Below are 22864 nucleotides of genomic sequence, written 5' to 3'. Positions count from 1 at the left end.
CCAGCTGTACATCTCGTGCAGCTTCTTCTGCTTTTTGCTGCACTGGCCAATGGGCACAGCCCCACTTCACTGGGAAGCAAATGGGTTTATGCTGAAGTAGGATCAACTGAGTGGTTTAGTGTCCCTTGCAGAATATCATTTTATGAGGCTTTCAAGAAACAGTTATGATTTTTCCCTGTGCTGCTACTTTTATCACCAGACAGGTTTATTGCACCCATAGCAGTAAATCTATGAAAATCCATGGACAATGCAGGAAACAACTTTAACTGGGCTTTAGAGCTTTTGAAACCAAACTAAAGAGAAGATTGCCTTTGAAGTATTTTGATTCATTAGCATTTCATTTTTGTATAATACAGCCTTGCAACATAATTACATACAGGACATGAGTGAGTTGATAAACTGCTGCATCTCTAGTCTTACCCCACATGCAGGCATCTTCCTAGCACATTGAACACTTCCCAGGCCCATGGAAGCCAGAAATTCAGCTTGTTAACCTGACACAACTCTGGAGATATACATGTAATTCAAGATGTTAATTGTTCAAGATTTTATTGCATTAAAATGTAATAATATATAGCTTTCAATTGGAGATAGATTACTAGATTGTAATGCATCATTCTTAAAATTTCTTGCATCCCCCAAATAAAAGCTGTCTTTCTAGTTCTTCTGTAATCAATAATTGATTCCAAATATTCTAGCAGATGGAGAAATGTGTCTGTCCTCTTTGGTAGCTCAATATCCACCACTGCCATAACATTTAAGTATACAACACCATATCTTCAATACTTTTTTAATTCTCACCATATTGACGTGTATTATACAGTTTTTATGTTCAAAACTTTCCTAGCTGTCTGCTCTCATTTTACCTTCTTCTTTAGCACAAGTAACAGGACTGTCCTTGGCCATTCTTTGTTATGGATACGTGGACACCAGTGGTGCTAAAAAATTCAGGGCTGCCTCTCTGGGTGCACAGGGTTAGAACTTTTGTGTAAACATGGGGGCATTCATTCTTTTCCACATTTCAGTCTCAGCCTTAGTTTTTTTGTTATGTGAACTTTAGACTTATTACTTTTCCTTTGCAAGCTCTGTGTGGTCTGTACTCATTCTAAGCAAATTGGGTTCTCCCTAAATAATCTAAGCAGTTTATTTTATATTTTCCAGCAGCTAGGGCATGAATACTGATTGTGTCCTGGACCAGCAGGTTGAGTCACACTATATTATATCATTACCTAGCAAGCCAAGCACAATCAATTATATTATGCATTGGCAAATTCATTCATTACTTTATCCAAGATGCAGATATAAAAAACCAGAGTTTCTGGATATAGTAACAATTCCCTAATGAAGAAAATGCATGTATATCATAATAAATCAGGGAAGCCATGCATCTTGATTTAGAATCTCAGAGAGTATCTGTGCAAAGGACTTGGATGCACAGATAAACATGATACTCAAAACCTTTCAGAACCAGAAATGTGAAATTATGCTAGGTGAAACCTCATTTGCTGATACTCACTAATGTTTCTAAAAATTACTTTTCAATGCTAATTCTAACAGCATCCCTCCAATGGAAGGGAGCAGATAACAGCCTTCCCATTACATCAAGAAATAAGCCATGCAGGAGACTGGGGTTTAACCAAATGGAGAAGAGAGGGTGCAGTCTGGGGGAAGGGGGTTCCAGGTTCTTTTTTGCCAGCACGGATCCTAAGCAATGCCCGTGAATTTGGAATTTACATAGTCTTCACTGTAGTGAAAATGTGACCCTTTCTAGAAATATATGCTGAAGCCAGTGTGAGATTTCCTGCTGTCTTTGGTGCACTTCAGTTCATTTTCCTAAATTAGGAAAGCCTGCCACTCAAGGAATAATCTTCAAAAAAATTCAGTTTCATGACTATACAGATGAAACCTTATTGTGACTCTATATGCTTCAGGCAGTCCTGAATTTTGTTGAAGCAGGATGGGTACAAAGTCTGTGGTTTGATTGCAGGAGTTAAATAAAGTTGGTTTGGTTTGGGGGAGGATTGTTTGTTTATTACTTTGATTTTTATTTCGCAGACATCCATAAACATCTGAGAGATTTTTCCCAAACCTCTGATCTAACTAAGAAAATACTTCAGTTTATGTTCTCACCTTTTTTTTTAAACTTCCCTGAAAGCATAAGCTGAAGTCAGTAAGATCCTATTCTTTGCTTGTACTTGTTAGGGAACTAACACCTACCTATTTTAAACTTTGACAGCGGTGTTGTCAGTGGTGCTGTCAGTGGTGCATCATTATTTCTAGTGGAACAGGCAGTGCAGGCTAAAATACTGGCTTTTTTACACTATTACTTCCTCAGTCATATACTTTAAGGTACTTTCCTGATGAAATTGGGTATGCAAGCTGCTTGACCCATAAATTTTCTGTTTGAATGGAATTTAATTGCACAGGGCTTTTATCCTTGTGAATACTTCTAAGCCTTTGATAATAATGAGGATATTACTGGTTAATTCTTTATGTCTTTGGTAATGTGCAAAAACCTAAATTCATGTTTCCTTTCCTTTTCCAAAGTACTAAATTTCTTACAGTGGGACTCCCTCTCAACAAGTCTGCTCCCATGAAGCTGTACTGTCTACATGCCTTTCATCGAAGCAGCATCTCAAAATCTTCTTTTTCACATTTCTTTAAATTTATTTATTTCATTAGTTAGCTATTTGAAGTTCCTCCTCCAAATTATTGTCAATTAGAAAATAGTTAGGTGTCTGTATTTTAAAAGCTGCCTTGAGGTGGAAAGGAGTTAGGTGTGTCTTAGATCACACTTGAATTACTGTGACAGAAAGGGCCCCATCCACTCATCGTTTTTGTGGTGGTGCAGGATGGCATACAATAAAAAAGCTATGAAGTAAAATGACAGAAAAGAGTAGAAGCTGGAAAACTAAATGCCTCCCACCAAGATGTTGCACAGCCTGATAAATTTTTAACAACACAGCACAGATATGGCAGGTTTTTCAAAATGCTTCATTTCTAAAAGGATGTCTTCCTTTCACAGTGCTATCTTGCAATAGATTCATTAGTTGCAAAGCATGAATAGTGAAACGTGGATACTCACTCTTTGGAAGCCATCAGGAAGGGTGTAAATGACGTGGCATTCGTATTGCAGGAGTTATGATAAAAGCTTCAATTTCAAATATATTTTTTCAGACACTAGCTCATCATAGATGTCAAGTTTTCTAGCTTGTTTTCAGTGCTTTTAGCTTGCAATTTTTTTCCTTTGGTCTCATGTTAGAAGACTGCACACAACAGAACTGATTTGAAGTTTTCTAGGAAAATGCATTTTTGTTGGAAAGGCCTAATTATCAAAACAGAAATGCTGAGTAAGCTCATCTTGATCTCAGAATACTCCAAAGGAAGAAACACCACCACCACCCCCCTTTTGTTGTGGGTAACTTTTGAATCACATCTTTCAGTCTCAGTGTCACATCTTCCTGCATACCTCAAGTGTTAAAATGTAAAATTTATGGGACTAGTGAAGAAATTATTAGGGAAATGGTGTGTAGGTGGGGAGGAGGGGTAGTTCAGGATGCTGTTTCAGTTTGCATGTAATTTGAAGTCACTGCTGTCCAAGTCAGAAGAGGTGATCCCAGAAGTCCCTTCTCTTCCCACCTCTGCACTCAAGCTCAGCAACACTTCAGACATGTGAAGGCTAGAACAGCCAAGGGGAGGCAACAGCATGGTACTGGAATATGCAGTGGTATCCTTATGTTTAGCATGTAGCCTCCACATGTCAGTCATTTTCATTTGGAGTTATTCATTTGATATTTTTAACTGGAAGGTGTACAAAAAGCCAGGTGTTGTAACAATGGGCTTTGAGCCCTTGGAAACAAGTAACAGCCATCTCACATTGCCTTGTTTGAATTAGTTTTGTGTTCCAATATAAGTAAAAAGTTGTTCAGAGATCTCTTAAATATACCACAAGAGTACATTGTGAAGTATAATTGTTACAATCTGAAGGAAATAAATAGCTTTTAATTCCTACACAGTATGAGAGTTTCAACATATTAGGGGAAATCTTCCTGTTATTGGAATTAACTCTTGGATAATAAATCTTCAACAAAACCATATTGATTTTAAAGGTGATGGTGAATATGGACTGAAAAAGGAAATATCGGGGATCACAGCATAAAAAATGCATAATATCAAAGAACCATAAAATGGATTGCAAACTGCAGAGAGCAAAAAATATTGTAGGAAATAAGTACCTTTTTCTTTATCACAAGAAAAAGTGCAGGCAGAAAAAACATAATAAAATCATCCTGTCTAAAGATACGGATCTTACTGACAACATACTTTTTCTAAATGATGTTCAATGAATATGAAAACAAAGACCAAGGGGCTAAGTTTCATAATTACTTGCTAGGGAAAAGATCAGCATAAATAAGAACCCCAGCATTTCCCAAGACAAGCATACATGTGAAGACAAGGGAGTACAATGAATGTGTTGAGTTATATATCTCAGTAATAATTTGCAACCCAGAGGAGACAGCCAAAAAAAAAAAAAGTCATGAATTAGCAAGGCAGCAGTTGCATTCAAAAGCTAAAACAAGTTTCAGTTACTGAAAATCTACAAGATTTTCATATTATGATTCTTTGAATTGGATGCTATTTTCACCTTTGCATATGGAAATAAAGACTAGAAGTTCCTCAGAGATGTAGACAGAATCATCTTTGAAAGAAAATGCTAAGGGTTAAATACAATAATTTCATTAAAAAATTGGAGATTTGTTACGGAATTTAGTTCATCTTTATTTCAATAAGTAATCAGAAAAGAAGGTGGAAGTGTGCAAAGAATTATGTCTGGCTTACAAATTATGCCATGTTCTATGAGCTGCTGGGAAGGAACATACATAAAATCTGTTTTGGTGTATGACTGGATTGAAGTGCTTATTCCAGTTGTGCCTCCTACCAGCCAAATCAGTGAATGCTACAGACACACAGGGTTAAAGCATCCATATCAGCTTCTACTTCCTACCAAAATGGAGGAATGGATCGACATGCAAAAAAAACCATCAGTTAGGAAATGTCACTTCTACGTGTTTTCAATCTAAGCAGTGGAGTATTTCATTAGTTTCTAGAACATCTACAAAAAATATCTTCTTTTTATCTAAACTCCCCCTTCCCACTAAACTGGAAGCTTTCAAACCCATGATATGGGATAGGTGCTTGACAATCAGCGCTGCTGACAAGCAATTTCATTAGCTGGACTAAACTACTGGAATTATTCCCACCACCTACATGGGTTAAGTTTAGCAAGGTAGAAGGCTAAGAAGGCTCATAATGGGTCTGAAGGAGATTTTAATAGCTTTGACTTAAAGTGATCTGAATTTTATATCTTAAGGACAAGAGGACAATTTGTAGGGGAGAGCTCCAGATGCAACTGGACAAACCATCTGTATAAAAGATTGTTAGAAATAAACAGAAAACAAGGAAGCACAAAAGAAAACTAATACTGTGCAGGTAAAAAAGAAAAGGAGTGAAGTCTAATTACTGTACAAGATAAACCAAGCTTGGCAATGAAGAAAAAAGCAGTGAAAAGTTCTTCTTGTATATTAAGAGAAGAAATAGTGTTGCTATGCAAGGACAGTGGAGGCCAAAACTAAACAACCTTTTTCTTGGCACCAAAATAAAATTGGGACCTTCTGTCATATTCAGTAAGGATGAGAGTTAAGTGCGAAGGCAATGCACCATCTTTAATAAAAATGGAAATTACTACGTCAGAAGTGGAAACAGAACACAATAATCTGAATGCTTCAAAGCTTATGAATATAGGCAGTTGGAATCATTTGATATGGAGTTGACAATAAAATCGGAAGTAGACATAATTAGGGGCATGGAGATAGATGGAAAATTGGATGAAATGCAATCTGGTTCACAAAAGACAGATAATCCATTCTAAATCTGATGTCTGTCTGATAATTTAACAGATTTTTGTAGAGAGAAGTCAAATGGTAGATCTATTGAACAGTGCAGCACAGAAAATTATCAGTTAAGATAAAGAACAGGATTAGTGGTGTAAAGATTGGAAGCCAGGTGAGAAACTGGCTAATGAGTATAAAGGACAAGGCAATGCACTGAGAGAGAAATAGCTTGCTTGAAGGAACTCACTGATGGAGGTCCCAAAGAGTTGGTCTGAAGACCAGTCTTGTGTAGTGACTGTAGTAATAGATTTGGCACCCTCAGTAGGAAGACGAATTAGAATAATCAGGCAACTAGAACTGGCTGACAGTGAGAAATGCTGTGAAGCACAGAGTGCGAGGCAGTGTCTGTGGCAACAGATGGGAAGAATTTGAGCACGGTTGTGACAAAGCTGTTTCCAAATGATTCTGTCTAGGTATTTCTGGTATTGATGGAGAAGTGCTAATGCCATAGGACAGGACAACTTACCATCTCGGGTACAGCACTTTGCTAGCTGTAGCTATAGATTTTTTTTCTGTCAGCTCAAGAGCACCAAACAGGGTTGTTTCTCTTATCTGCTGCAAAGCCTTGACAGAGCAACCATGTGTCTGCTAACAATGTACTGAATATGCAGATCCCCAAAAAACCTTTATTGTATGTAACATAGCTTTGACAGGTTGGAAGGGACTATGGAACCTTAACATATATGAATTAATCTGTAAATTCACAGGGAGAAAATGAGAATTATTTGATCTAATGATACAAGAACATATGGGCGGAAACGGAGAATGTGTAGAAATTAGGGGGATTTTTTGGGTATCATAGCAGGGAGGTTCCAGAACAATTTCAGATAGGTTAGTGGGAAGTGAAAAAAAGCCCTAATAATGCTTGCACAAGGATTTGCCAGACGGAATATGCGATCTGATTGTAAGCAATAATGGGGGGGTGGATTCGACAGTTTAGGACACGCTCTCCATTCTGATTCCCTCATGTGCCTGCCTTGGGAGTCGACTCAACTGAGAGCTCTTGGAGCTCCTGAAGTTTGGCCTCTCGTTGCCAGCAGCAAATGTGTCACACTACAGAGAACCCTGACGTGAAACAGCCATGTCACACTCCCTCCAGACAGCTGGCATGGTCACTCATGGTGATAACTGCAGCTGCATAGTCCTTGTTTCTCAGGGTAGGAGTGCTCCCCATTTGTATTGCCAGGAGAAAAGGACACCATCTGGGAGGGAATTTCTACAGGAATATATTGTTAGATTCAGCAGAAAAATGTGAAAAAGAATCCAAGATGAATCAGTTATTGTAACCTTGGTTCTGAACACACTGAGCACAATTAGCCTCATGTACAGTAATAGCGAATCAATTACAGCAGACAGCTGCTAATATATTAAATACTTGCACACAAACCCAAAAAGACACATGTCAGCTGGCAGCTGGTAGGGCAAACCAACAAAGAATATTGAAAGGTAAAAGTGGGGAGGGGAAATTGATTTTATAAGCTTTTCTCTTGTGCTCCTCCTTTTTCTATTAAGAACATCCTAAAGGATATGTCCTTTACCAATTTCTTGCCAAGTAATTGATATAAAATAACAAGAAATGAAGCCCCCTTACGCCACAGTAAGGATGCTCACAGGAAATTAGAGCAATGTAATAAAAGTGTTTTAACTTCACATAAAAATCTCTTTTCTACACAGATGAGACTAAAACAGATTGCAGGACTCATTCTACCTTGCACTTTTTAATTAGACAGACTGCTGGTACCACAGGGGTACTGAACACAGGCTCGTTTTTTCTCTACATCTTATGGCAGAGGCAACAAAGGGAAACAGAAGAGAAAGCAGCACTCCCATCTCTCCCAGCACAAAGGAAAGGAAGATAAGCCATTTCCCACAAACATTTTGCCCTAGCAGGCATGTATTTAGAAAGGACAGGCTATCATTAATTTTTTCTAATTATAACATTTGAGAAGCATGAAATTGTGCAGCTTTGTGCAAAATCAGTATTTGCCTTACAGCTGCCTATGTCAAGCTCAGAGATTTTTCCCAATGCTATCAGTTTTCTCCATAAGTTTGTTTCATTCCACCAATGAATTCCAGGAAATCTATTAAGTTTCCCAAATTTTAACAGAATTTGTGGTGACAGTTTTCCAGTAAACTCACCTCATTTTTCTCCCTTGTAGATAACCTCAGCATCTAAAAGGTAAGAAAGCTTAGGAATTTCCCACTGACTACTGTTTTACCAATTGAACTGTGCCCACCAGTAAATATCATGCAAGAACTGGAAGAGAGGGTGCTGCTGTATGACAGAAAGCATTGATCAGTATGTCTTACATGGAGTAAAACAAGCAAGCAGTAGAGCAGAATCAGCTTGCAAATACAGAAAATGTGTCATCTTCTCATCAGGGTTTCTATGCAACATTTGCAATTCAGCATAAGCCATAGTAATGGACAGCATTTCATCTGAGTTAGGTCATATTGAGGGTGCAAGCAAGCATCAGGAATTGAGAAGTATGGCCTTTCTGCCATGCATGAAATGACAGGAAAAACTTCCTTTGACTTCTTTGTTTTCACCAAATGGCAAGGAGGGCAGTGTCAGGTTTTTCACTGTTGCTCAGGCTACACACTTCATGTTTCATCCCAGCTGTGTTCAGAGGGCAAGATAGGAGTCATCATTTAAGACTTTATCCTCATGGTTTGCCTAAGAAATAGCTGGAGGTCTTTAAAGTGGGAAGATAATTCAATCCTATGGTAGTGGACAGACTTGCTGCCCAGAATTTATCATCATTACTGAAGCTATTCAGCACACCTTGGTGTCCTTCTCAGCAAGAGAACCAACACTTCTGCTCAAGTATTCCAGCTTCTGAAGTTGGTGAGCAGGGAATGCACACTAAACCATATCTCAGTGGTTTGGGTCCCTTTGGAGATCTCTTAAAAACTGAGAGATCTGGCAGGACACATAAAGATTCAGGTGAATTTGTTTTATCTGTTTCAATGCAGTCTGGAAAACTCACAGCAGCCCTTCTGGTGTGTGATGCCATTTGGTGTAACAAAGTACGGTGTTTCACTATTGGGGGATGCTTCAGTTTCTGTTGATGAGCAGATCAAGCCCTGAATCCTAAAGAGATATCTTCCTTGTAGGCTGGGACAAAAATAGTCAGCAGTAGTTTAAGTCACAGTGCTGATCTAAGACAGAGTCAGTCACATCTTCGTGGGTGTGATCCAAGGCAGTCATCAAAGAGCACAGTGATGCTGGCTCCTGCTACTATTAATAAAGTAATATGGCTGTAGCATCCAGCCATGCAAGTGAAAGCACTGTGTGAACTCCTAGCTCTCAGAGCCCTCAGCCTTCTGGTACTGATGCTGGCTGGAGAGTGTGTGCATCCCACAGTGCAACTTCTGCACTTGGTCACGGTGAGCTTCATTTGCTATATTGGAGACAAAAATAGAAAATTGTGGAAAGAAGCTCAGCCTCTCGATCAATTTATCAAACAGAGTGGAAATGTCTGTTTGCTATATAAAAGATAATGAGAGAAATTTGGTTTCAACTCCCTTCATTCAGTCTGCTCAGGTATTCATGTGTGAAATTACCCAGAGGAAAAAGCCATAAGTTGGTGAAAGAACACCTATTGGCCTTAGCTTTGATGGGCTGTGCAGCATATGCTACAAACTGAATTAGTCTGGAAAGCAGAGTTCACTGTACTGCACAGACCCACTGATGGGAAGGAAGAAGGTGGTGGGAACTGCCTCTCTGGAGAGTTTTCTGGATGGTATCAGGAGAAATATGGAACTAGATGAATTCCACCTGATATGTACATTTTTCCCCCTCTTCATCAGTGTGATTCTGAGGAGGTCACTTTTCTCTGAGATTTAAAACTCGAGCTAATGGTCCTGATTTCTTTATCCATTTATGCCAAAATGTGGAGAACTGCCTGATGAGGTAGAGAAAAAGGTAGTTATTCCATTTCATACTTTATCACTGAATATGTGAAACATGGCAATTATAAATTTTCAGTTAGTACTTTAACAAAAAAACCTTTTGAAAGACTTAAAAAGCACAGTTGGGTTGCCATAGGCTAGGGGCTAGGGTTCGTACTACCTACCAAGAGATTCAGTCTGTGGCTGCTGTTTTGAAATACAAATGGAATGCTGGAGTGCTGCAGCTCAAATAGTCTTCTCCTGCAACTATTTCCAGTTCAATGGACTGAGTAAAACAGAATTTGCATTTTCATAGCTGTTATAATAATGTTCATGATAATTATCATAATGGCTGAGCGAAAACCCCAAATTAGCAAATTGTTGAATTCTTTTGTCTGTGTGGGCTTTTCTGCAGATTCACATCTGTCTCATTTTGTCACTTAGGATACTTTTTTGCCCTGGTGTCAGTGGTAACATGGACAGGGACATCTGTAACAGTCAGAACTACTTGTCTGCTGATTCCCTCAGCAGGAGTCAGTCAGTCAGCACAGCCTTCCCTTAGATGTGGTCCTTCCATGCCTTTTTTGGGCTTTCCCTTCTAAATTCATGGCCTGTGTACTGAAGAATGGCTCACTCTCTCTAGAACCGGGTGTGAATCTACTACCCTCTAAACAGTCTTTCTTTCTATTTCTTTCTTATTCTGTTACTGTCTAATCATTGTTCAAGACAATGAAATCAGATGCACTCTTGTTTCCCCATCAAGAAGCTTCCTTTCCTCCCACCTTTCCAAGCAGATTACTTTAAAGCATAAGAGTCTCAAGAGGAAATAGTAGAAGTGTTTTACCCATAGTGATCTAAGGATATGTGAAAGACAGGTTTCACATGGGCAGACAATAAAAAGTAGAGGATAAAAACTAGTAGGGAGTAAATTTTGAAAGGTTTAATAGTTCATTCTGGATTTTTAAAAATCCTAAATTTTCAGGTGCCCTTATACTCATCTTCTTTATTTTAGAAACCTTGTGATGCTTGACTTACTCGTAATTTTGATTCACTTGCAACAAAAATACTATATATATATGCTAAATTTTGTTTTGTAAACTTCATCTACACTTCTATGTAGCACTGCAGCTGTGTTTGAGTTCTTATTTAATGTCAAAGATTTTGTGCATGCATAACAGAAAGAGTGATTTCACCTTATATTTGCTGTGAGCAGCTGGACCTTGCTGCTGCAGTGGTTTTCCCGGTGGGGTTCTGCAGTTGCACATATTGGAGTGAGGAGTGAGGCCCCTGTTCCTGCAGCCAAGCCACCAGCTTCCATAAGCTCATCTGCTGAGCCTGACTGAGTGGATCCATTCAAATACTGGGTTCCTAATGAACAGCTCAGATAAATACCAGAAATGTCCACTCACCAGAATCAGTGCTTGTTTTGGTAGACTGAGCAAATCTTGCTAAGCATGTTATATTGTTGCATTTGTCTAGGTTTTGCTTTTTGTGTTTATCTTCAAATTGACAGGCACCAAAGATGAGCCTTTTACATGCTGAAAGTTAATGGTAATTTAATGTAGGCTATTTTCACCACGGGTACTAAATGATGTCTAGAGAAGACATTTTTTTGTGTTTTCTTAATTTTTTAACATTTGTGAATCATTGTATGATCCATATTGAACAGTATTGATTGGGGAAGCATTTATAGACACCCAGATGTCAGAGCAGAGCAGACATGGTGATATCTGTAGGGCTGATTTAACTATTTTATTTGACTGCTCAAAAAAGCTTTGGCAGATGCTTTTCATGTCAGTGATGAAATCTGAAATGTTGTTGTAAGTAAGGCACTTTCCCTGCAAAGGAGATCTCTGCCTTCTCCTCAGAGGGTGGTATCCCTGTTCCCCATTTTTATTCTGTAAACTCATATTTATTCAGTAGCCAAGTGTTATTATCTCTTTTAAATGGGTAAGAAACTGAGGATCATCTAAAATCATTGGGGTTCGCAAAAGAAATTCACAACGTGAAAATCAAACCTAAGGACTCAAGAGTGTTAGATCATTGACCCCACCACAAAGTCATCTGGTCTCTCCATAAGCTTCATGGATAAGCAAGTTTATTTACATAGATACCTACACATGTAGATACAAAATCCATAGTAAAACTGTTTAATGGTATAGAAACATGAGTTGATTTTCAGTCTGTTGAAGGTCTGTGACACTCATTCACTAATCTGAGCTAACCAGTTTCTGACCATGTCACTCTTTGAACAACTTACAGTTATCCTGCTTAGCATGGAGGGAAGAAGGATTTGGAGAGGCATACAAATCTGGATATTTTAAAAATATTTTTTCTTAGAGGAAATATGTATCTGTAAAAAGAGATCATTCAGTAAAATGAGCACAGTATCATTCTCAAGTAGCTTTTTAGGCAGATAGAGGAATTACACACTTCCGAAGAACCTACAGTTTGGAACTGCAGTTCCGCAGAGTAGCAATGAAAAGTGATCTTCCCTCACTTCATTCCTTAGGAATAGCTCTTTCTGCTGGTTTTGAATGTGTTTCTTTTTCCTGTCTATTAATAGCAAATCTCAGTAGATGAGGTTTGCAGCTCAAGATAAAAAAAACCTCCAAGACCTACATAGCAGTAGAGTGTGCCTGGAAATCTTCCATAAATTGTGGATTTCAGCTGGAGTCTGAGTAACATAGTACAGTGAACAACAAATTTTCTTTTTGGGGAACTAAGTCCGCATCTTCCCGTCGCACTGCTGGATTCACTGCTGTTCTAATAGGAGGCAAATACCCATTTATTTCAAAGGGGTTTGGGTCAGTCTGACAGGGTATTGACAAAAACCAGGGATTTGTCACGTGCTTCAGTATGTATTTCTGTGTTAACCTCACTAACTACCCTTCTACTTCAGTGTTGCAGAGAGCTGCTGCACAAACAAATTCAGCCTGAACCTTGGTTCTAAGGAAGGTAAAAAGGAAGGAATTGTCATAGTCCAGGTCTCTTTGCATTAGCTGTGCACAGATACCAAAGACAAATGATTCACAGACCTTTGCTTAGATTTCCCCAAGCTATGCCTAAACCCTTTCTCCCAGGCTGGAGAGCTGCCACTAGGGAGGACACTACCATGGAAAGAATATTATCAGTTAAAAAGCCCACTGGCAGGAAGCCCCTGAGAGAGGAATGAGAGGTATGGCCAGGAGGAGGGGGAAATGGTAGAGCTGGAGCCATGAACTAAAGCAAAAATGAATTTATTTTGTCTGGGCAGCTCCTAGAACAAAAAAAGAGCACATTTAGCTGCTGGAAGCCCCACAGATTCCTCACAGCAGGACACAAGGCAATCACAAATCTGACTGGCACTCTGGCTATGCAGTGGGCCAAGCCAATTGGCTGGCTAGGGTGAGAAATTCAAGCATAAGGTGGGAATGAGGGACAGTGGGAAACCAGGGATGGGAAACTAGATGCATTTGGCTCCTGAGATTTGCTTGAACGTAGTCAACTTCACTGCTGCCAAGTGATACTCAAGGTCAAATGCAAAGTGAAAGTGGGGAAGAAAGTGCTAAGAACAAAATTGTACAGAAAATGGAGGGAGAAAAATCAACCAGAAGTTGCTTTGAAATTATTAACTTGTGTTTGATTGCCACGTGGGGGAAATCTAAGCTTAAGCAGTCCTATCAGAGCAGTGTCACATGGAAGAAATCCTTCATCAGATGCAGGGTGAGGCTTGTCACTGTCTCTGTGACTGGTGGCACAGCTGGGTGGTTTCATCAAATTGTGCTGCCAGGCAACGCATGAGGACCTGGTGACATACATGGAAAAAACAATTAAAAGCTGATGAAAAGAAAAACTCTTCCTACCCTCTAATCTTTCTGACATGCTTTAAAAACTTCCCTCATTATGGTATTTTCCCTGTTAAACATGCATACTGGATGTGGGAAACACACAGATGTACCACCATGGGTTATATGTCCAAAGTTTTCAGAGATACTGAGGATTCTGTAAAAAGGCCACATGCTTCCTCAGGCAGGAAGTTGGATGCAGGTTTTGTAGGTTTATGAAATAGTAACAAATTAACATCACTAGAAATTTAGCTTAAGTAAAATTTGTTTTCTCCACAATGATAATTTCTTTAAGCATAAAAAGAAGAACTGCTCAAAAACTTCCAATATAATATAGTCCATTCTGTCCATTTTGTGCTGTGCTAAAGTGATCCAGAGGAAACAAATGGAGCATCCATCAAGGCAGAGTCAGTCAGGATTAACAAACAGACTCGCAGATGCCTTTACATAAAATTGTGAAGTACCTCACAGAGCACCTAATAGCAGGTTGCAGGTAGTTGATGGTGTTCAGGTACAGACTCCTGACAGCTGCAGAATACAGGCACTTCTGGAAGTTCCACTGAATACAAATCATTTATATCACCAACAAGGTGGCTTTGCAATTTGTCCTTCATGGTTTCCCACACACAGCATGCATGAAGAAATAACTTGTAGTCTAGGATCAGCAGACAAGTCATATGGGCTTAATGCCGTTTTTGTGTCCCCAATAGCCAGAACCCAGTATCTAAAGCTAGTACCCAATGGTCTGTGCTTTTGAAACCCTGTCTTTGCCTTTAGCTTTATCTGCAAGGGCTAACGGGTTGCCAAAAATGTTCTTTGTGTTGTATTTTTAGTTCAGACATGAGTCTGTATATGTCAAAAAATTCAGGCTGACCTCTGATCTAGTGAAGCTGTGTGCCAAAATATGTGTACTTGAGCTTTCAGTTAACTGCCCTCCCTGTGTACTTTCAAACCTCTTGATGTTGACCCAGAGCACGGTTCACAGCTGAAGTTCATCCTGTCCAAACTCACACTGGATCTTCTAGCACCTCCTTTCTGTTCACAAGCAAGAGAAGCTGCAGATGGGGTAGTTTTTAAGTGCCTTTTAAAAAATATATCTTTAAGTATATATATGTACATATTTATGTTTTAAACTGTTATTGAAATTATTAATTAATTGTATTTTTATATTTCCAATAGCATGTTAGCTTCACAAACATGTGGTTTAGCTGTAACTAACTTCAGATTTGTCCGCTGCCTGTCTGACAACTGTAGATGAAGATACCTCACACGGGAGCTGGAGAAACATGGATTCGGAGGAGTAGCTGGCTTATCAAAAAGCATGGAAAAAAATCAGTTTTGGATCTGTGACCAAAACTCAGCTTTCCCAAGTCCCAGCGGTCAATACTTAACATGCCTGGCCCAGGGGAAGGCACCAATTAGCTCTTGGTTATGGAGGACAGGGACATTGATGGGAGTAAATCAACTTTCAAAGAGTCATTCCCATAAAAATTCAACATCCAAATGATAGGGAGTTTGTTCTGTGCAGTGCATGCCAAAACAAGGATCTGTCACTACCCCTGTCCGTGGGTCTTAATGAACTCAGGGTAATTGGCGCTGTGTCTAATGACTCTACTGTTATTTCTGCTCAGTTTTCAGGCCTTTACTTGTTGTCATTCTTCACTATCCTTGTTGGGCTGATGCTCTACTCCTCCACATCCACCTACGTAGCCCAGGATCCTCGGGTGTACAAGCAGTTTCGAAACCCTTCTGGACCTGTTGTAGACCTGCCAGCCACCGGCCAGATGGAGCCTTCGGTGACATACACCAGCCTGGGGCAGGAGACAGAAGAGGAGCCCCACGTTAGAGTTGCTTAAACCCACGGCTGTTGATCACCTACTGACAATGGAGCTCGTATATCCATTATCTCTGTATTGTACATAGAGAAAGGTATTTACCAGGTGCAGTTACACTGGTGAGCTGCAAGGTAGCAAACAAGGAAAGCTCATAAAAACACAAATTAATTGTTCCAGGGTGTTCCTTGCAAGGAGATGCCAGTCCCTTGTTTACGAAATGAGTGGCATGTTTTCAACACAAACTACTGTGTATGAATCAGTTAGTGTCAAACTACCTGTGGATGGTATTCAATGTATAAGATGAAATTACAAAAAAGAAATTCACAGAAGGGTGTTTTACACACACAGGGTGATATTATGCCTAAGCCACACCAGTTGTGGAAAAAACACCTTTTTACAGCAAATACACTTTGTGCAGTCACTGTTAATTTCTCTCTAGAATTTGTTTGTTTGCACAAAGCAGATGGGTTAGTCATGGTAGCAACAGCCTGACACATTTTTGCTAGCACCTTGGATTTGGTGAGGGAAATACAATGAGTTCATCTGTGCTATCTGTCTAGTTGCCCTTTCTAGGTAATCTGATCCATGAATGCAGAGAAGGGACAACTTACAATTTCCGTCTCTATTCTAGGAATAGGTATAAGGTGAGCATTTTAGCCTTTCTATATTTGCAGAAGTGAAGTACTCAAGCATTGACCTCTCTATGATCCATGGCAGATTTCCTAGTGGCCGAGGTTCTGCATCAGGTGACAGGGAGTCAGTTTCTCTGTAGTCGTGACTCAATACAGATTTCTTACTTTTTAAATTTTAACCTGTAGAAAGAAAAATGCATTTTCTAATTTCCTAAGTATTGTACCTCTCCATGGAAAGATGACATATCATGTGGATCAGGGCACTTATTTTAGATACTCAGTGCATCGAGGGCGCCTTCTGCTGTTGCAGTTTGCTTAGTCTCCCGTGGTTCATTATTCTAACAATAGCTATTGAGAAATGTGTCAGTTTTTTCACCAAAACCCACAAATTGTAAAAATCAGGAAGATTAAGTGAGGAATTCACGAGCAGAAAGACTGGACCATCTGCCGGTGTTCATTTTACTGGCAGGGTGCAGCCAATTATTTTTCATTAACTGTGAAGCAGAAGAATTCAGCAGTTTTCTTACATTCCTGGGGATGTGTGAAAATAGTGAGGGTGTGCTCCACACTTCTGTATACAACTGTACTTCTGCCTCACAAGCCTTATCAGAATGGGGGAAAATCTTAGTCACCACCATGAAAAAATCCATCTTTGCCTGTGTGTTTGCTCTTCTGAGAGCCCAATACAAGGAAATCCTTATTTCAGTATCCTTTATCTATTTTAATTTAAAATTAAGGAAGAAGAGGTGTTCCTGTGTCTAACAACAGGTGAGGGACCTAGGAGAACTTGGTTTTATTCACTGATCTGCCACATCTTTGCATGAATCCTTGGGCATGACTTACCTTCTGTGTGGCTGAGTTTCCCAATCGGTATATACGGGAATAATGACATTTTACCTACCTCACAGGGGTGCTATGGGACCAAGTTATTTTAAAATGCTTCAGGATCTTCAGAAAGAAGGAATTTAAGAAGTACATAATAGTGCTGTAAAAGTGTGTATACATTCACTGTATTTGAAAATGGAGTTTACAGCATGGCTGATGAATATTTTGCTTGTGGGCACAGAAGATGAATTTGATTTGAATGTTATTCTGCTGAAAAAGACTGTTTCAAGCAAAAATGTAGGCCTTCATGTTTGAAAAATACAGCTTACCTATTTCTATTTTAAAAAGAAGAAAAAGATCAATCTATACACTGGAGATTAGAAAGGTCACACAGTTCAACCAAGCAGGATGAATTTCTGCTGCGATAATATTCATTTTTTATAGTCCTGTTCTGCTTTAATACAGAAGGAACTTCCCCGAAGCAGACTGAGAGAATTGTGTGTATGTGTAATATACATGAAGTGGCAGATTCCAAAATGCTCTTGAACAGCAGAACTATGCTGTATCTTATTCTCACTGTGGAGAAGAGGTGATTTCTTTCCCACTGTGTTTAGGCTGTCTGCCACGATCCTGCTGCACCTGAGGGAAGGGTCTGCAGTATTGCCAAATCATGCCCAAAACTGGCCCAAAAGCTTTGGTTAAGATGCCTTGGTACTAAACTAACAAATGTATGATATTTTTTCCCCTGACTTCTGTTTTTTTAATCTCTTTTAGCACTCATGTTTCCAAACTATTTTTCCTTAAACTGTTGAGGATTAAAAAAACACAAAACAAAAAAAACCCCACTGGATTCCTGCAGAAAAACAGTCTGTATCCTGGGGATATTAAGGAAAGTCTAAATCAAAAAAATAAAAAACACACAAGAAAGATTACCTGAGACTTCAGGGTAAGATCCTTGAGTCAAGCCCTGTGAGAGCCTTGACTTAAGGTAGATTTTGTACATTCCCCAGGAGAAGGGGGTCTAACTACAGTCATGGCTCCCTCAGGTACCCAGAGGCACACTGCTGGGCACCTGACATCTCAGTCTTTTTTGCTACCTTTTGTACCAATTAAATACCTTTCTCTGAACATTAGTTCCCATGTTGGTCTGAGAACCTTGAGGATTGTGTGCGTGTCTATTTCATGTTTACAGTTCCTTCCTTTTGCATAACTGTTTTGATTAATTTCTTATTAGTATTTATTTTTAAGCCAAATGTTTGTAGTCCTTCGGCCTCCCCCTCCTCATTTTTCTGACACTAACTTGTTGATGTTTGTTAGAGTCTTCTGTAAAACAGCTGGGCAGGAGGCAGCTCCCAGCCAGGTCATGGGGCTGGGAGTTTCTCCTTACAAGGGGTTGCGATCCACGGGTGGCTGAGAGGTACCACCTGGAGCGATTTTACCAGGCTATTCTAACAGGCTCTGCTGTACAGGAATAAGTTATGAATGTTTCAGTGTGCACTCTGCAACCAGCCACCATCCCCTGTGCTACTCGTGCAGGAGGAGTTTGATGTGCAAACAGGGGCTGCTTCACTGGCTGTGTTTCCCGATAAACAAGGTGGATGCTCGGATTAGCCCCAGTATGCTAGTCCTGGATGGACCTCGAAGGAAAACAGTAGTATAGCTTTACAAATGACTGTGTTGACTGAAAAACTGAGGTCTAGTGAAGGAAAACACTCCTTCTACCTGCTTGTGTTCTGCAGTCGGAGCCCTCAGTGCGCACCAGCAAAGGCTCAGCTATCTAACGGCAGCTACTCTCCGTGTTGCGTAGGACGTCTCTAGCTCTGCATAGCTCCTTGCCTGAACAAACCGAAACTCTCTCGTACTGCTGGCCCTGGGCAGCCCTTAGCAAGACTGATGTCATTTTCTGCTACCGGATGAAAACCTTCACTGGGAGACAGACTTGTCTTTGTTCCAGCTATAAAGTTTTGAAACACACAACGATAGACCAAGCAATTGAAAATTTTGCACCACTGTGTCATAAGAAGAAGTTTCAATGTATAGTGTAGAGATTGCTAACTTGTGCTATTAACATTTTGACAAGCGTGTAGTATCGTTTTCTTTCCTTTTTTTTTTTTTTAATCCATTTAGTATTCCTAAGCTAGCTACAAATATAAATTTTACCCCATGGGTAGGATTTTATTGTTAAATGCCATAATAAAGCACACTAATCTTGACACCGCAGATGGAAGTATGAACCAAAACCAAAACCAGGCAAACAAAATCCCAACCCCAAATCCTGCATTGAGAAGCTGAATAAACCTTTCTCCATTTTGATATTTGCATGCACCTATATGGACTGGCTGTGGCAATGTAATGCCTGTATAATGTTTTCAAATAAAAAAAATAAATGCTTTATGAAAGCGGGGTTATTTGTTTCTTGACTGTTTCCCTTCTGCTGTCTTAGCCTAAAATGATTTTTCAGAAGTGTAAATCTTGAATGCAGGGAATAATTTTTTGCTGTGCTGAGGACTTCTTTCCCTTGTGAGGTGGTTAACCTAGAACTCTTTCCAAGGTCTAAGGTCTAAGAACAGATGCTATTAGGCATCCTCAAGTATCTTGCCTGGCCCCAGAGCACTGGTCCAGAAGGATAAGAGGAGTACTGCATGCTCGTATCTAATCTTTCCCTAGGGCTAGCTTAGGGAATCAGGCTATCAGCCTGGTAGTCACTGCTCTCATTTGGAGACAAAAGCATTCTCTCCACTGCCTTCCAGAAATTATTAATTAGTCTAGAATTAATCTGGGGAGGTTAATCAGTGTAGAATTAATCTGACAAGTGCATGATGTTGAAGGGTTTCTCTGGCAGAGTGCCTGCAGCTGCCTTGCCCAGCCCTCCCTCCCGGCTGCTCTGACCTACACTGTAACACTATGCCCAGCTGAGTCCTGAAAAGAAAGGATTGAGAAAAAATTTAGGCATTGAGGGGAAAGGAGTGTCAGGAGGAGCAAAATCAGGATAAGAAAGAAAATAAGACTTTGACTCATTGAAAGTTCACATGTAGAGGAAAGGAAGATCTTTGGTGTGTGAGAGCAAGGGATTTTGTGAACGTGTGTTCATTTACTTCTAAGAGTGTTTGCCAGTATAGGCACCTCTCCATCCCTCTTTGCCTGGTGTCTCCCTGGGAAACTTGCATCAGTATTTCTCACATACTTCATTGCTGGGAGTATAAAAGGGAATGGAGAGTGGTGAGCTCATTTCCAGCCACTTCCTGCACTGCAACTGCACAGAGCCCAGATGTTACAAAGCCAGTGGTGATGCACCCATGTGCTGGTTGATGTCTGATATTCCTCTGTGAATGTTTCCTATGTTATAGAGAGCTCCAGAAACTGAGTTAGCATGCACAGCTTTATCATATTAAGAGTTGATTTGCGTTTTCCTCCAAATCTTCTCGAGAGACTCTCTGGCATTACAAAATTATCCTTTTTATTGCCTGGCTAGAATTCAGCCTGGGTGCTTGAGTCATATGAATAGTAATTGCATGGAATTACCCTAAAAATAGATCATAAATAGGCATTAATGAATCTTTCTGTTCTTAAATCAAACACGTTTTAACACTGAAGGACACTCAATCAGCTTAAAGCTGACAGTCTCCCTTTGTTTTTGTTTATTTAGAACTAGTTCTCCAAAACATTACAAACCCAAAGCTGAATGCTTAGCAGCAATATGTTGTGGCATACAAACAAGGAAGCTTGTGCTTTTACAGTTAGAAAAGTTGTTTTGTTATGTCTGCTCTGCAATTATAAACAAAATAATTGTCAAATAAACAAGGAATAAGCCAAACCTTTGTGAAAGGGAACACCTCTGCTTGCACAGCCACAGACCAGTTCCGAGAGCAGCTGCAAAGTGGGTACCAAATGCCAGCAATGTAGCAATAATGATAATATTGGAGTAGAGCATTGTCTTTGTCATCCTTTTCCTCAAATTTGAAATGCAGGCTCATGCACTGTGGTATTTATTGTTAAAAATCCTGCTGTATGGAAGATATTAATTCTACAGGGCTGGGATCACTAATCAGTGATTAGTCACGGACTGGCTGTAAGCCACCAACAGGAGACAAAACCCTACAAATTGGCCACAAAAAGCCAGCGGTAGCCCTCAAATAACTTGCACTTCAATTGGTATTTCAGTTTCACTAAAAGGCCCACAGTGTTCCTTCTGGCCACATCACTGGTTGGGTGGCACAGAGCATCTTCCACAGCCTTAGAAAACACCACAGGTGCCCAGTGATCCCACTGAGGTCACTTGGCTGGGTGCAGGGAGGGACCACTACCATTGTGCTGCCTCTCACAGAGGCATATCCCTCCATGAGGAAGGGCCCCTGCTACCACTGCTGTGATACAGCAACAAGGTAGAGGAAAGGAACTGGCTCATAGAAAATCTTGAGGTCTGAAGTGAAAAGTCAGCATTTTGTGCAGTCCTTTCTGCTGTAAAACCATACATTTGCTATTATTTGGGGGTATTTTTTTTTTTTCTTATCCTAGAAGTTCCATTTTTAATTGAAAATTATGCCCCAAGTTCCTCTGGTATTCATGAGGTCAGAATTTGGCCCTTTATGAATAGTCTAATGTTATGGAATCTCTTTAATACAGATATTGTCAATCCTACATACTGTACAAATATTTGTAGGTTGAGACTAGGTGAAGCTGTTTTTATTGGATTTATAAATTTAATTCTACTTAGGTTCTGATTTACAACCTTGAGCTATAGTTGACCTTTTTTTGTGACTCCTTATTGTGTATGATGTTCTCAGGCAATTGCCTAGTGCTACCCTGGTCTTAATAATGCATTATTAATTCCTTACTGCTAAATACATTATTTATACTAACTACTGCGTTTTATTCCCCACATCTTGATAGCAGTGAACTCATCAGATTTTAACATAGCTGCAGAGTTTCCTGTATGAAATCAGCTCCTCTTTCCCATGTGCAATATGTACATGCTTGTCAAGAGCAAAATATTGGATTTATCATGGTTAAATAATGACTTTTTTTATTCTAGACCTTACCAAAGCAGAGAAAGATAATGAACATGTGCAGAGTTTACCTGATCACTGAGCACTGAAGCACTAAGCAATTTGAAGACAATGCCAGAGACACTTTGCATGCAGAATTGCTGGGCTGGGATTTCTACAGGTGCAGAATGCCTCTGAGCCCATGGATCAATGTTATGTGAGGTCATGCATATTTAACTTCCCACTGCCTATAGTAGCCAGCATCCCAGAAGCCTGGCGGCTTGCCAGATCCATAGAAACCAGCAATCAGAGTTTGCACGTTCTTAAAATGACTGCTTGCCTAAATGAACTTCCTAAGTGAAAGGGGGTCACTCACCACAATAATCTGAAGAACCTCATTATGTGACTCACTGTGAGCTGTGGCTTGAACTATCTAATGTAGTTCTTGGCATTACACAGATTTCCTGATGTTATGTAGGTCACACACGTATGCAGCTATCGGAGTAAATTTCGTGAGCCTTTATGTCCCCATATGTTATCTGTGAGCCTACACTGTAATTAAACAGAAAGGAGAGTACCCACAAAACAGTACCCACAATTTTGTTCATTAAATACTGTTGCAGCAGGATTGATTTAATAACTAAGTTGACAAGGAACCTTGGTGCTGCAGGACCTGCTTTGACTTTGCATCCTCGGGTGACACAACCTGTTTGGATGGTGTGTACTGCTACACCAGCCAGCAAAGAATTTGGAAAATGTAAAATTTGTGTCTTTATTTTAGTCTTGAGCTTTAATACAACACACAACAGAAGGAAACAGGGATTTAAAGTGAAACCAATGTATATACTGAAAGAAGAGGATAGCACTTAGCTTCCTACTACCTGTCCTCTGTTATCCAGTTTGTCTGACAATCTT

At 39.8% G+C, this 22864-nt stretch overlaps 1 protein-coding gene across 2 annotated transcripts in view; it reads left to right on the top strand.

The window, feature by feature from the left end:
* The window catches only part of SLC35F1 (solute carrier family 35 member F1), a 233670-nt gene extending 214324 nt beyond the window's left edge, over window positions 1-19346 (top strand). For both annotated transcript variants that reach the window (XM_069010912.1, XM_069010913.1), the window contains exon 8: window positions 15304-19346. In XM_069010912.1, coding sequence (XP_068867013.1) covers window positions 15304-15528 — 225 coding nt within the window. In that variant the 3' untranslated portion in view covers window positions 15529-19346. The remainder of the gene's footprint in view (window positions 1-15303) is intronic.
* The last annotated feature ends 3518 nt before the right edge of the window (window positions 19347-22864 follow it).

The sequence above is a fragment of the Aphelocoma coerulescens genome, chromosome 3 (genome assembly GCF_041296385.1).
Source record: "Aphelocoma coerulescens isolate FSJ_1873_10779 chromosome 3, UR_Acoe_1.0, whole genome shotgun sequence".
Lineage (NCBI taxonomy): Eukaryota > Metazoa > Chordata > Aves > Passeriformes > Corvidae > Aphelocoma > Aphelocoma coerulescens.
Note: the sequence above shows the minus strand (reverse complement) of the source record. Positions and strands in the feature narration are given on the sequence as shown.